This window comes from Leptonychotes weddellii, chromosome 1 (assembly GCF_054177405.1).
Source record: "Leptonychotes weddellii isolate Sample4059 chromosome 1, ASM5417740v2, whole genome shotgun sequence".
In the NCBI taxonomy this organism is placed as follows: domain Eukaryota; kingdom Metazoa; phylum Chordata; class Mammalia; order Carnivora; family Phocidae; genus Leptonychotes; species Leptonychotes weddellii.
The window spans coordinates 187,528,789-187,544,595 of NC_138369.1; the positions used below are offsets into that span (position 1 = coordinate 187,528,789).

The 15,807-nt window shown below is 44.0% G+C and overlaps 1 protein-coding gene across 1 annotated transcript in view; it reads right to left on the reverse strand.

Annotated features, from left to right (window-relative positions):
• BRWD1 (bromodomain and WD repeat domain containing 1) overlaps nt 1-13,346 on the reverse strand; it is a 109,785-nt gene extending 96,439 nt beyond the window's left edge. Inside the window, exons 1-4 of the mRNA XM_081819706.1 lie at nt 13,029-13,346; nt 12,866-12,924; nt 12,696-12,725; nt 12,441-12,500 (exon numbers count right to left, since the gene is read on the reverse strand). Coding sequence (XP_081675832.1) covers nt 12,441-12,500; nt 12,696-12,725; nt 12,866-12,924; nt 13,029-13,077 — 198 coding nt within the window. The 5' untranslated portion in view covers nt 13,078-13,346. The remainder of the gene's footprint in view (nt 1-12,440; nt 12,501-12,695; nt 12,726-12,865; nt 12,925-13,028) is intronic.
• Nucleotides 13,347-15,807: the final 2,461 nt, after the last annotated feature.

The following is a 15,807-nucleotide window of genomic DNA, read 5'->3' on the forward strand; positions in this document are numbered from 1 at the left end:
AAAAAAAAAGAAGTCTGCCATATTCTAAAAGACCAAGAGAAATAAAACCTATTCATTTTAGCTATGTCTTTAAAGCAAATTCATAAAACTCAATACAAACAAAACAAGAGCTTACAAAAAGTCAAATAAAAGCCCTGCACTTGATAGAGATTCTAGGTTCAGCTGCAGAGTCCTGAAATGTATGAACTCTTAAGTAAATACAATTAAATCATTCAGAATAGAAGTATTAGTCCCCCAATGAGTAACGAGCCAGAAAGGATCCATAGCTGCACAGCTACTGGTTCAATTCCTTTCAAATTGGCTGAAAACATAACACTGTGTATTTAAGGATCATCTTCTTTTTAAGCTAAAATGCTGAGCACAGGGAATTTGATAAACCATTTTAATAAGAAATGTATTATAAAATCTGATCACTAACACAGTATAGAATGTTACAGAAACAGAGAAGAAAGTCTAGACGAAAGCCAGCCAAAATGTAGTACATGATGATGACCACAGTCCCTGTAGAGAAAGGACAGAAGACTCAAATGGTACTTGCAAACTGACAGTTCAGAAAAGGCTAGATTCATAACTCACACCAACCATACGCTCAAATCAACTGAACATAAAGACATTACAAAGGAACTACATATGGACTGGAATGTATTAAAGCAGAAGAGGTTCAACTTTTTGAGGAACCTCCATACTGTTTTCCAGAGTGGCTGCACCAGCTTGCATTCCCACCAACAGTGTAGGAGGGTTCCCCTTTCTCCGCATCCCCGCCAACAATAACGATGAATAGACACATAATACCACCTTTTATAATATTAATTTTTGGAGTGCAGAAGGGCTTTAAGGACAACCCTAAAGACAAAATAAAGATTAACAGATGTAACCAAAGTAAAAATCTTAAACCTCCGTAAAAACAAAAGCTCCAAAAAAAAAAAAAAAGCTCCCAACAAAACTAAAAGCAGCCTGCAAGCCTGGACAGGAACCTAGAACATGTGGCCGACTAAAGGAACCTAGACGGATGAAGAATTCTTACAAAATGGGAAGACAGCAGTAGAAAAGCAGGTAAGAGATATAAAAAGGCAATTCAGAAAAGATGAATTATCAACAGGCACAAACAAACTTCCTTAAAAAAACAAGTCTTAAGCATGTAACTGCTGGGTCAGAGGTTATGCAGGGTTTTCTTTGTTTTTTTACTTCTGCAATGGTTTAATTGCCAAATAGTTGGAAAGGATTATTCATTTAAGGAAAAGTCCCCAATCAGTACTGCTTTTATTACATCTTTAAAATATCACAAATTAAGTCTGAAAAATCAACTGCCATCTTGCTGTTTCTATAACTAGACAACTTAAATCTTATTCATCAGCCTGCTGAACTGTTCCTTTTTCAGAAACATAGTTACCACCCAAAAATTTTCTGATACCTTGTTTTTACCGGTTGTGCTAAATCCAAGCAACTGAGTTTGATACAAGTTCAATGTCATTTCCTTCAAGAATTAACTCATCTTCCTGGGCTTGAGATACAAGAAAGCAACACCTGGCCTCATTCACACCCTGTAGATATATTTTTCACTCAAGAAATTTCAGATTTCAACAAGAGAACTATTCTCCTGAGTAACAACGTTGACGGGGAAGGGAGCATACACAGACCTCATCTTTTAACAGGAGGCCAGTGTAACACCCTTGATCACCTTGTGTACAGGACTACAGATAGTGCGGACAGTAGCCAGTTCTGTTCTAGCTCCCACCATCTGTCAACTCAGAGCCTCTTCTTTTTCTTCCAAGGAGACTGAGTTCTACATTGATGTGACTGAAGTCCCTTCTCAGGGTTCCTCTGGGGCCCTTCATAGTAACACTGTGTCATTCAGAGTGATGTTGACATCTTCTGAAATGTCGACAGTCTGATTGCTGACAATGATCTTCATTCTCGCAGTAGATGCGGCAAAGAGCTATGCAGGTTTTTAAGACTGAGGGCAACTACTCTTTCCTCTGATCCTCTCATGGCTTCACTTTCCTTCTTCATCCTTCAAGACAAGTGTCACCCCATGGACAAAAACTGTCCCTCCCCACCCCCCCTTCCCAATCCCCATCACCATACAAATGTGAATTTGTATTACAGTAACTTGCCTGCTACTTCTGGTTACCCCTAGGGTGTAAAGCCCCAGGAAACCAGGAGCCTTGTCCATCTCATCCACACTGGTCTCCCTGGAACCTTGAATACAATAGGCTTTCACTTACTGAATAAATGCATCATACATTCATGAATGAGTATCACACAAAGTGGGCTTGCAGCTGGACCTGCCCCCTAAGAATGTAACCTCACTAAAGTTACTTCTGCCGTTCAGTTTCATCTCAAACAGGAAATCACAATACAGACAAGGTAATAGGATTGCTAAAAGTAAGTGAGATTATACAGGTTAAAGCTCTTAACTTTTGTGCAGTACTTGGCAAAAAATGACTCAAACATTAGCTACTGAGGGGCACCTGGCTGGCTCAGTCAGAAGAGCATGGGACTCTAGGTCTTGGGAGTCATGAGTTCCTGCCCCACCTTGGGTGCAGAGCTCATTATTTACATATAAATAAATAAACTTTAAAAAAAACACAAACCATTTTACTCAATGGTTCAGTTTCTAGAAATTTATGATAAATGACAATTATAGAAGATGTAAATAAATGCACAGATACACAGATCTTACTTTGGTATTCACAGAATCACTAACAGCAAAAAAACCTAGAAACCAAATGTCCAACAAACAAAAGGTTAGATAAAATTTCCTAGAGAAATGGAAAGGAATTCACAAAATATTATTTTTTTAAAGATCCTATTTTGGGGGGCGCCTGGGTGGCTTAGTCAGTGAAGCATCTGCCTTTGGCTCGGGTCATGATCCCAGGTACCAGGATCAAGCAACGGCGCTGGCGGCGGGCTGGTCTCCCTGCTCAGTGAGGAGCCTGCTTCTCCCTCTCCTTCTGCCCCTCCCCCCTTCACGCTCTCATGCGCTCTCAAAAAAAGATCCTATTTTTTTAGCGTATATGAAGAAAAATAAACACCTCTCGCTCTCATGATTTTCTATTTTTTCTCTGCTTTTGCATTTTCTAAATATTCTACAATAAACAGCAATTTTTATTTAATATTAGGACACTTTTTGGTCAGATTAGAGAGAAAAGACTAATGAACTAATTAATTACATCACTTTTCAGTTACCCCCCCCATAAAGACCACTACCAAGATCCTCAAACATTTACATATAAATATGGGCAAAATTTAATATAGGCAAAATATAAGGCTTTAAATTGAGGCTCTACCACAAAGTCTTTCTCCAGCAAAAGTTTCTCAATGTGGAATCCAGCCTAAAATATACCAATGATAGTTTAACTAACAGAAACTAAAGTAAGGGGGATAGTAGACTCTCCTGACCCTCAGGCAGTGTGGTGAAAAGTACTAGTTGGCCCTACCTAACTAGTTACGGGACCTTGGACAAGGTACTTTCTAAGACTTCAGATTCCACATTTGCAAAAAGAATAGGTAATACTGCACACTTAACAATGTACAAGGTACACTTCTAAGGCTTTTACGGTTTTGACTAATTTAACTCTTCACTACATTAATAATAGCTAACATGTACACAGTGATTTCTACCTGACACTGTTCTAAGTACTTCACATAGACTAACCTACTATATCCCCAAACTACTCATCGGCATTTTACAGATGAGAAAATGCAGGTACGGGCATTAAATAACTTGCCCAGAAGCAAAGAGCTAAGAAACAACAAAGCTAAAAATAAGAACCCTGGCTGTCTAGTTCACAACTCTCCAGCGTCACTGGATCCTTGCAATTGGCTATACTGCATCCTAATAAAAATGGCACGTTAACAAGATAATCAAGGAGTATCTGAAGAGGTTTAGAGCCAAAGTGGCCCCTAAAAGTTTTTAAAGCCAAATATATGCAAACTGATTAAAATCAACATAGAGAGGGCGCCTGGGTGGCTCAGTTGGTTGAGCGACTGCCTTCGGCTCAGGTCATGATCCTGGAGTCCCCGGATCGAGTCCCGCATTGGGCTCCCTGCTCAGTGGGGGGTCTGCTTCTCCCTCTGACCCTCTTCCCTCTCGTGCTCTCTGTCTCTCATTCTCTCAAATAAATAAATCTTAAAAAAAAAAAATTAAAAAAATAAAATCAACATAGAGGATTTTTTCTAAGCAGTTAAGAGTCTCCCATCCAAATCTCATTCACCTACCCCATTACAAATAATAAGCAAAGTCAAAGTCTCGGCCAAATTCTAAATACTGCGCACACAATTCATCCTGCTCTGCTATGGTATTACTTAACTGTAACACAAAAGTTTTGTGTTCAAAATGCCACTTTTGCATTTCTACATAATAAAGGAAAGAGAGTCAATATGACTCAAAGATGCTATTTTGTACCTTCCTACTGAAATAGTCTAAGGAACTTAAAAAAGGGATGTACAACTTCCATGTATCTCACAGCCATTCCAGTGCTGAACACTGCTCTGACCTACAAATGAAGCCCATGTCTCGGAGAGATTTTAAGAAATCAAAGATCATAGAAAAAAAAAAAAATCAGGGCGCCTGGGTGGCTCAGTCGTTCAGCGTCTGCCTTCGGCTCAGGTCATGATCCCAGGGTCCTGGGATCGAGTCCCACATCGGGCTCCCTCCTCGGCGGGAAGCCCGCTTCTCCCTCTCCCACTCCCCGCTTGTGTTCCTGCTCTCGCTGTCTCTCTCTGTCAAATAAATAAATAAAATCTTTAAAAAAAAAAAAAAATCATTTAATAACCAAACTGGTGATGGCTGGTTCTCAACAGGAAAATATACTAAGCATTAGGCCACCCACATTAATTCTTTCAATGAACAGTGAGAGCCAACTGTGTGCCAGGAAGGACAATTAAGTGTACCCACAGAGGACTGCAGACAGTTACATGTCCCACGTAATTTTGTTAAGTTGAAAGTAGTCATTTATTTCAACTATTAAAAGGAGATAATGTGTGAGGCTACTGCCCTCACTTTAACAATGAGAACAGGTTGGTCTAGCTCGAAAATAATTTTTAGGGGCGCCTGGGTGGCTCAGTCATTAAGCGTCTGCCTTCGGCTCAGGTCATGATCCCAGGGTCCTGGGATCAAGCCCCGCATTGGGCTCCCTGCTCGGCGGGAAGCCTGCTTCTCCCTCTCCCACTCCCCCTGCTTATGTTCCCTCTCTTGCTGTGTCTCTGTCAAATAAATAAAATAAAATCTTTAAAAAAAAAAAGAAAATAATTTTTAAACCCGTCAAAGAGCTGAGAAAACAAGTTGACATCAACTACGCCCCAGAAACTGGTGAGCCCTTCTGTGACCAGAAAAAGATTCACAGCTGCTTTCATCCCTAGCAGAGAGGCAGGAAAAACTGACCACAGATGAGAATAAGGAAAAACCTGCCAAACTTTTAAACTTCACAGCCATCTGTGGGCTGGCATGTCTGAGGCCTGATGAGAATGCTGAGGGCCCTCAGTCAAGAGTGTCTACACCACCCCAATTCTCCCCACGGGCCTTCATCAATTGCAAAGGGCCAAAAATGGGATGCAGAACAGCTGGGGGGAGACCCAGTCCACACCAAGTGCACTCCAGAGGCCCTCTGAAGGCTAGGGATAGGAAAATAGAGTAGAAAACCAAGGGCCCAACTGGAGAGCAAAGAGATCTCAGCAACCCAAAAGCTGGCAAGTGGACTATAAAACAGAGCAAGCTCTTTCAAGGTTTGGGAAGCTAGCAACCTGGCTATAAAATATAGACATCTCCGGGAGTTCAGACCCTGTGTTGGGTTCCATGCTGAATGTGGAGCCTACTTAAAAAAATAGACCGGTCACTCGCTCGCTCAGAAATCTCACCAGTGCCCAAACCCCAAACTCTGCTGGAAGGGAAAATCCTGATCCAATCCTTAAACTATGTGAAGCTAGTGATGAACCAAATGTACCTATAGCTGCAACAGAACCCAGAGACAACCAGATAGGACACAAATTAGATGCACCCAGCCTCTCACATTAAGAACTTGAGAGTAAAAGGGTGCATCCTTTACTAGGGCTAACTGTATTACCTCAACCTCTACTCTTTGCCCAGCATACTTCAGAAGATGATGGGATACACAAAGCCAAACGTGACCCCTGATCAAGAGAGGGAGTAGTCAAGAGTGGACCCAGAGAAAGCCCTGATGTTGAAAATGCTCAGCCATTATCTCTTCAAAGTATTTCTTCTGCCCCATTCTTATTATTTCCATTTAGGACTTTAATTACACATTAGACAATTTGATATCCCACAGATTCAAGAAGTTTGAACAACCTCAAGCAGAGTAAATGCGAAGAAATCTACTTAGGTGCATGTAGTAGCAAACTTTTGACGTGGCCTCCAATGATCCCCACCTCCTGGTACTGACAACCTTGTGAAATCCCAAATCCCTTCCCCTAGAGTAAGTTACTTCTAACCAAAAGAATACACTCAACACTGAGGGGATACCACTTCCATTACTGTGACTTCTGTCTTACTAGCAGATTATTATTACTTATTCAGCTTTCACCTTTTGAAGATGCAAGCTGCCTTGTTGGATAGACAAGTGGCAAGGAACTGAGGACAGCCAACAGACAACTAGAACCGAGACTTCTCAGTCCAACAACCCAAGAACTGAATCTAGCAAAAACCAGGTGAGCTTGGAAACAGACCCTCACCTTACCTACAATCAAGTCTCCAGTTGAAACCCCAGAGCTGGCCAACACCTGGACTGCAACCTTGATAAAGACTGAAATGACTCAGCTCAGCTGTGCCTGGACTTCTAATTTACATAAATTCTGGAATAATTAATAATAAATCTGCGTTGTTTTAAGCCACTAAGTTTTGGGGTAACCTCATCGCTTCTCAGCCTTTTGGCTAAGATCAAGTGAAGTTTTGGGGTAACCTCTCATGCAGGAACAGATAACAACTATGGTACATCACAGTAAAACTGCTAAAAATCAAAAACAAAATGAAAATCTTAAAAAGCAGCCAGAAAAAAAAAAAAAGCATTATCTTGAAAGAAATAATAGTAAGACTGTCAATTTTTCACTATTAATGAGCTGAAAGGGAAGGGAAAAAAAAAAAAAAGCACTAACGGGAATTTCACCTTTAAAACAACTTTTAAAAACAAAGACAAAACAAAAATGTTTCAAACCAAAAATAAATAAGAAAAAGGAAAACCAAAGCCATTGCCAACAAAACTTCATTAAAAGAAGTAACAGAGTAAGTTGTCCAGACTGAAGAAAAATAATCACAGATAAGATACATGGGAAGATAGGAAAGAACTGAAAATACCAGAAAAGGTAGATGGTGGGTAAGCAAATGAGTATTAACTTTAAAACAGCAGCAGTAACATCTGGAAAAATTTATAACATATGTAAAAGTAAAATATGATAATAGCCCAAAGGACAGGAGAGTAAGAATTAACAGTTTTAATCTCATTTACTTGGGAAGTGGTAAAATAACTAAATGGTCAACACATATTGTAACCTCTACGGTAACCACTAAAATAATAAAAGGATAGGGGCGCCTGGGTGGCTCAGTTGGTTAAGCAACTGCCTTCGGCTCAGGTCATGGTCCTGGAGTCCCGGGATCGAGTCCCACATCGGGCTCCCTGCTCAGCGGGGAGTCTGCTTCTCCCTCTGATCCTCCCCCTCTCATGCTCTGTCTCCCATTCTCTCTGAGATAAATAAAAAAAAAAAAAAATCTTTAAAATAATAAAAGGATATATACCTAAAAAGCAATAAAGAATAGTATAATAATTAATCCAAAAGAGAAAAGAAATAAAGAGATGGGAATATATAAAAAAGATACCTGGTAGACTTAACACAATTTTATTTAAGTAATTATATTAATTACTTAAATTATAACTAAAGACTCCAAGGAGAAGACTGAATAATAAAACTACATGCTGTTTACAGGAGACATACTTAGAAAATGAGACACGGGAAAATGTTTGCTTTACTAAAAGTAAAAGGACAGAAAAAGATGCACTATGCCATCACTAACAGAGAGAAAGCAGGGCTGGCTGTACTAAGGCCAAGTCAGACTTTGAGGTAAGAAACTATTATGAGAGAAAGAAAGAACATTTCCTAATTAAAAAAAAAAAAAGGTCAAATTCTGGAAAAGGCAAAACTATGGGAATAGTAAAAAGGTCAGTGGTTAGGAGGGAGGGAAGGATAATTAGGTATAGCACAGAGGATTTCTGGGCAGTATCTGTATGATACTGTATTAGTGGATATGTGTCATTTGTCTAAACCCACAAAATGCACAACACCAAGAGCACCCACTGTAAATATAAAAGAACCCTAATGTAAACTATGGACTTGGGTGATTATGGGGGGTCAATATAGGTTCACTGACCGCAGCAAACGTACCATTCTGGGGAATGCAGAAAACGAGGGACGCTGTGCACTTACAGGGGACAGTGCTCAATTTTGCTATGAACCTAAAACTGCTCTAAAAAAGTTAATGCAATAGGAAGATAACAATTATGAATTTGTACGTACCCACTAACATACATAAAGAACTGGAAAAAGTAAAAAGACAACTCTACAGTTACAGATGAAGATTGTAACAATCCCTCTCAGACACCAATAGAACCAAATGGCAAAAATGTGTAAGGATTTAGACAATGTGAAAGGAAAAAATTTCATGTGACTTTTGTCCCTTAGATGCAAATAACTGTTATGATTAGGTGAGCCTCTGAAAACAAAGTAATTAATAATTATCCTCTTTCAAAGCAGGGTAGAGCACGCTCTTGATCTCAGGATACTGAGTTCAAGCCCTACGCAGTATGGAGAGCTTACTTAAATAAAGTAGCACAGTCAAGGCTAAGGGACTCATAGATAACAACACCACTACCATTATTCAGCACCTAGCTAGAAGGCACCATTAGTTCCCCAGCCCACAATGTGTTCACCCATAAATGGGTAAATAGCAGGTATCATTCATTCAGACATAAGAGCCAAAAGAGACTGTATTTTGTTATCTCATTTAGACCCTACAAATATAAATTAAGCAAAAGGGAAGTCTACCCAATTAGGCCTTGTCATCTTACCAACATCGTTACTTGTAAGTGCTGATTATTACTGCATGCCAGGCATCGTAAGCCATTTTTTTCCCATGTTTACAACAATGCTTTGATACAATTACTATTATCTTTGGGGCGCCTGGGTGGCTCAGATGGTTAAGCATCTGCCTTCGGCTCAGGTCATGATCTCCAGGTCCTGAGAGCCACCCAGGCGCCCCTCAACTTTGTATTTCAATACAAGTAACTTTTTTTCCTTAAAGGCCTATTAAACATTATTTAAAAGAAAAAGCATGACAATAAATTCTCTAACAATAGGCTGCAATGTAAGGATTTCCTGATTTTATTTACTGGTTAAGGAAGACAGTGACCTACAAAATTGCATGTTACTCAATTAGGAAGTCTCTCGAATCACGTTCGCCTTATTTAAACATGCTCCTTCTTTACAAATTAGGTCCTTCCTCACTCCTGTGCCCCATTCCATAGCTCCATTTCCTTCTTCCTCTTTCATGTTCACCACCTATAAGTCATGAATACCCCAATTACATTTTACGAATTCACAGGCCCAACTGCTAATGCAAATAAGTAGTCTCAATTCTTTCAAGAAATAGCAAAAGTACTCTTGCTTCCAAAGTACAGGTTGGAGTGACAACATGGTCCTAAGTCTAAGATAAACTGTAACTTTGTATGCAGTGACTCTGGAATCACCTGAAACATTTCAAAAACTACCAACGTCCAGTCCCAACACAAAAATTCTGATTTAACTAGTGTGAGACATGGCCTGAGTATTCAGATTTTATAAAGCTTCCCAGATGGCTCTGATCCAAGAATGAGAACTGAGAAAAAGGAGTAAATTTAACAGCACAAGGAAACAAACAGCATAAAGAAACTATCAGACAAAACCCGAAGGTGAAACACTTTACAGACCAACTCAAGTCTCTTCAGGAGAAAAAACTATGGAAAATAAAAAAGAGATGGAAAATAATTTCAGTACAACACATGGACCTTACCTGAAGCCCAATTCTAACTAAATATAAAAAGAAATCCAAGGAACAAGAGGAAATCTGAATATGGTCTAGATATATAAATAAACCTATGTATGTATCATCAAAGAATATTATTCTTTGGATTGTAAGTGTGACAGACACTGGCACTGTGGTGGTCTAAGAAACAGTCCTTCAATTTTTTCGAGATGCACTCCGCAGAATTTCGAGAGGAAATACAATGTCTAGATTTACTTTAAAATACTTCAGCTTATTAACCAATAAAATAAAGGAATGTCTGGAATTTGCTTTAAAACAATACAGCCTATGGGAGGGAGCTAACAGATGCAACATTCTTTGCTAATCACTGAGGCTGATAAGGAGTACCTAGTAGATGGTTCATTACTCTTATTTTTCTGTTTGAAGATTTCCACTGGTAATTTATAAAAAAAAATACTTCAAATAGAAGCCAAAGTAAAGATAGCAAATTGGCAACGGGGTTCATTTCATTATTCCAATTTGTGTATATCTGAAATACTGCTTAATTGAAAGAAAAGCGGACTTGGTTTGGAGAACTAGAAGCTACTCACGTACTCTGACAAAAAAAAAAAAAAAAACTCTCCTGTATACAAGATGCTCATCCTGAGTGGCTCGGTCGTTAAGGGTCTGATTCGGCTCAGGTCATGATCCCAGAGTCCTGGGATCGAGCTCCACATTAGGCTCCCTGCTCGGTGGGAAGCCTGCTTCTCCCTCTCCCACTCCCCTTGCTTGTGTTCCTGCTTTTGAGATCTCTCTGTCAAATAAATAAATAAAATCTTTTAAAAAAAAAAAAAAAGAAAGAAAGCTCATCCTCTGTCACTTACAGCTAGGAGAGGGTAGAGGCAGGGGAAGGCAAAGGACAAAGAGGATTTCCACCAGACCCAGTGAGCTAGGTGATGAGAGATGACCTGGCTCACAGCCACACCACAGGAATGTAACACAGAGATTTGGGGTAATTCTAAGCAGAATTTTAAGTAGGATTTCAAGCAATTCTAACAGAAAAGCCAAAAATGTAATATTTAAAGTTTTCCAGTAGTTATAGCATCTCAAAATTTACACAATTATCTCTTCCACAGCACAACTGCACTGTCAATAATGCACTTCTGCTTCCCTGATAACACTTTTTTCTCTCACCAGGTGTAAAACAAGTAGTCCTTTAAACGTTTCCTAGACTTAAATATCAAAATAACATATTCAATTCTGTCATGATGCAGAATTTTTAGAACTTTCTTGGAAATACTGTTCACTTTTAAGTGTTTGCTTCAAAAAACTCTACATCAGTAAATATTACAATTGATGACTGAAATAAAATCCTTTCTCCAGACTTTGTCAATAATACTTAACTGTTCATATACAGATGACAAATCCCCGTTTACTTTTTGTCCTTTTGTTTAATCCAAGAAGTGATCGTATCCTACTACCGAATTCTATTACAAGTATTAGAACTGTGGTAATAGATCATTCAGGAGATTTTGATTTGTCCTCAGTTGTTTTGCTCATACAAGATGCCGATACAGCCTGATTAACTAACGAAATCCTTTCTCCTAATACACAAGTTGGCAAAAATATTTTCCTAAAGATTGTTTTATTTCATAGGACAAACCAGTGGGCAAGACCTAATTCTATATCGTGAGAGCAACTCAAAAAGTTGACAAGGTGCAATGAAAAGAGAAGCATAATCGACGCTAATGGTGCTCTAAACGGAGAAGCCGCACAGTTAGGGCTACGTTAAGTTACGTACAGCAAGGCCAATACAAAAATTCATCAAAATAAGTTTTCTAAGGCACTCAACAAGTACTGTACAGTTTGGAGAAGCAAAAGTACTGGAGGAATGGCATACTGTCAGAACAGCAAGATTTTTATGACGCTGCCGAGGGGAAAGAAAAACACGCTCAAGAGAACGCTTCTCCACCTTTCAGAAACCAACGATTCTATTCCTAGGGAACAAGTGGTTAGAGGAGCTGGGCGGGGCAAAAGAGGGAACACCAATCAGAGGTCGAGTTACAAGTCGCGTACGAAAACAGAAGGATGAGAGCAGCTCGCTGAGTGGCTGGCACCTAATCCCCCCCACCACCACCCCGCCCGCGCGCACGCGCGCCCCCGGCTCTCACCATAGGCAGCCGCACCTGGGGACCCACCCCACCGCAAACCGCGGCGCAGGGTCGCCCCCACCTCCCGCCAGCCACCCCCCCAGAGCCGTTTCCTCCCAAAACAAACCTGGCCGCCCCAAAACAAAACCTGCCGAGGGAGTCCCGCTCTCCCGGGGTCGCCCCCGAGCACCGCTCGGCCACTTCGCCCCACGAGCAGGAGCCCCGACAAGGGGGCGGGGAGCGGGTGCTCGGAAACACGGGGATGGAAATGTCAAAAATCTCACCAATTCCTCGTAGCTCCTGTTGTGCTCGTTGCCCTCCCAGTCCAACCTCTTCGGCAGCAACTGCAAAGGCACGAGACGCACACGAGTGACCACCGCGCGGGGCCGGGCGGGGGGCCGCGGGCCGCGCGGGGGGCGGCGGGGTGGGCTGGGGTGGGGAGCTGGGCGAGCGGCCCCGGCAGGGTAGGGAAGGGGGCACGGAGGGGACACGGAGGGGACGCGGCGGGGCGGGCGCGGCGGGCGCCACGAAGCACAGACCTGGTACTGCTCCAGCTCCTGCACCAGCACCTGCAGCCGACGAGACGCGCAGTTAGGAGGGCGGGGGGCACCCGGGTCCACCCGGCGCCCTCCACCCGCGACCCAGGCGGCGGCGGGGCCGGGGCCGGGACGCGGCGGCCCGCGCCGCCGCCCGCGGGGCCCGCACTCACCTGGGCGGCTCTCCGACACGGGCCGGCCGATAGGTACCGGGCGATGAGAAAGTACAGCTCTGCGGGAAGACGGGGAGTCGGGTCAAGAGCGGGCGCGGCGGCGGGGAGGGGACCGGGGCCGGGCTGGGGGCGCCGCGGGGAGGGCGCGGGCGGCGCGTCTTACCCGACTCGATGAGGGGCACCGGGCGTCGGGCGGGCGAGGGCTCCGCCATGGCCGGGCGCGGGGCGCGGGACGCGGCGAGGGAGCGGGCAAGCGAAGCGTGTAGGCCGCGCCGAGGCCTGAGCGGGCCGGCGTCCCTCTACCTCTGGCGCGCCGCCGCCGCCGCCATGCCGTGCGCGCCGCCACGCCGATGCCTCCGCGAAGTAGTCCCTCCGCGGGAGAGAAAGTAGTCCCTGCGCGGCGACGGCCCGGCGCCCCCGTCCGACCGACGGTGGGGCCGCGACCAGAGCGGCTGGCTGCGCCTCTCTCTCCCCCGTGTCAGGGGCGCCGCGACGGGAACGTGGAGGGTGGGCGAAGGCCCGGGCCCGGGCAGGCGGCGGGTGGGGGCGGGGAGCGCGCGTGGCCGGGATCCCTGCGCGCGGTGAGGCGGCCCCCGGCCATTGTGAGGCGGCAGCGCGGCGGCCGGGCTCGCGGCGGGGCGGGCGCCGGGGCGGAGGTCGGGCGGTGCGCGGGGGCGGGGGCCGGGGCAGGTTCCCGTGCCCCCGCCGGAACGAAGTCGCTCCCCACGGAGGCCCGGAACGCGCAGCGGGTCTGGCGGGGTCGCCCGCTTCGGGCTCTAGGAAGGGACGTTTCTCGGACAGTCATCTGGGGCCGGTGTGTTTGCCCCTCACGAAAGATCGCTCGCTTGGAGGACGCGAAACCCGTAAAACTTGAGAGTCGCACCACCCGCAGAGAGGAGAACGTCGGCCCGCAAAGCTTTCCCGGGGGAGGAGAGGACGGATGCGGGGAAGCCACAGGTTGGGGGGGGAGGCCAGGGGTCCGCGGACACGGACGCGTTCGCGTCTTGGAGGGCACGGCAAACGTCCGCGGGACGGAAGGATGAATAAGTAAGACCGAGCCGCAGTCCAGCAGACAGAAAGGGTTAAGGAAAATGCAGTAAATCGCAGAGGATGTAAACCTCGCTAGTCAGGGAAAGCCGCCTGGAACCGGCGATGACTTAGCCGGATGGGGAAAAGGAATGGGAGGAAGCGGGCAGTACCGACAGGCAGCAGCCCATTCCCAGGAAGAGAAGCAGGAAACTTGGGGGAACACACGGGGGGAACCGTGTGTAATTAGGATTCAAAGCTGGAGCAGTGGACAAGGATTTTGGCCTCTCTCAATGGCCGTGCTAGGCTCCTGGCCTCACTGGGTTCATCACTCAGCATGTCCAGGGCATCCTATTCTGAGCCCGAAAGCACAGCAGTGAGCAAAGCAAAGAGCCCTACCCTCCGTGGAGTATGCATCGTCGTTCTAATTCCTACTCAGTGTAATAACCCCCACGTAGCGGTTCAGCTGAGGTTCAGGTGTGGGACTGACCTTGGGTCTTGTGCCACTATTAGATGTTTGACTCTGACTAAATCACTTAACCTCTGAGCCTCCGTTTTCCCTCACCTGTAAACTGTAAATCGTATTTGTGCCTACTTCGTAGGGTTGTGAGCATTTACAACCCTGTGGGTTAATACGTGTTCCTGGCATATAGTAATAAGCACCCTGTCCGTGCTAGTTTTTTATAATTATTTACACCAGGTAACAAAAGATCTTATATATGTTTGTGAATGAACCCAAACATGTTCAGACAAGCGCATCAGTAATGTGTTCTTATATCTGTTAATTCAGCAAACATTAATCAAGTGATGGAGACCAAAAAAGAATAATCCACATCTTTGCCATCAGAGACTTCAGCGTCTTTTAGGAGAAACAGATGTAAGCAAATAATGACAAAATTTAGGGCAGAGAGAGGAGATCAACCTGCCTATGGGAGGGAGAGTTGTTAGAGAGGTTTGAGCCTTCCCAGTTTCTGCGTGGAACGGGATTCCAGGCATCTGAACAACAAAGGGCCAAGACATGAGTAACATTTCAAGTTTAAGGAACTCTAGTATGCCTATTTGGGGTGACTTTGGAGGTGTGGATGGGACCCACTAAGAAGTTAAAATTGAGAAGAAAAAAGTTAAAATTGGGAGCAATCGGAAGATTCTAAGCCAAGAAGGGTCGGTTTTAATTTTAGGATTGATTTGAGAGTATTAGGACCAAGAGGCAGGAAAACCACTTAGATGACCTTTTAAATAGGAAAGAAATGAAGATGCACTAGGCCAATGGACATAAGGATGAAGAGGCAGAGACAGGATCAGAAACACATTGGAGGTTAAGTCAGCAAGATGAGGTTGAAGTGGAATGAGAAGAGTCACAAAAGTCTCAAGTTTTGGGCTGAGTAGGTCAAGGTTGTGCCACCAACTAAGATAGGACATACAGGCTGTAGCTCATTTGTTAAAATGAATACTTGGCACAACTTGATTATTTGAAGTTACAGTGCGTATTTGTGGGACAGTATGATCTGATGCTAAAGATTACCCAAGTTGGCAAGTGATAAAGACATAAAGAAGGGAGGATTTAAACTTTCAAAGATTGACCCAGGAGTTGCCTATTTCACCTTGGGTTGTTTGTTTGTTTTTGGTTTTGTTCTTGAAAGATTTTCTCTTTAAGCAATCTCTACACCCAATGTGGGCCTCGAACTAAGAATGCCAAGATCAAGAGTCCCACGATCCATCCCATGAGCCAGTCAGGTGCCCCAACATATTTCACTTTGTCATAATATCATAAAAGCAAAAGAGAGCCGCCAAAACATGTAAGAATTTATATCTCAAGTACTGGTCTTTGTCCAAAACTACAATTCCAGTATGGGCAGCCCAGTAACCATTATGAGGCATCAGAGTGAGGACAGTTTTCCTTTGCAAAAGCCTGGCTA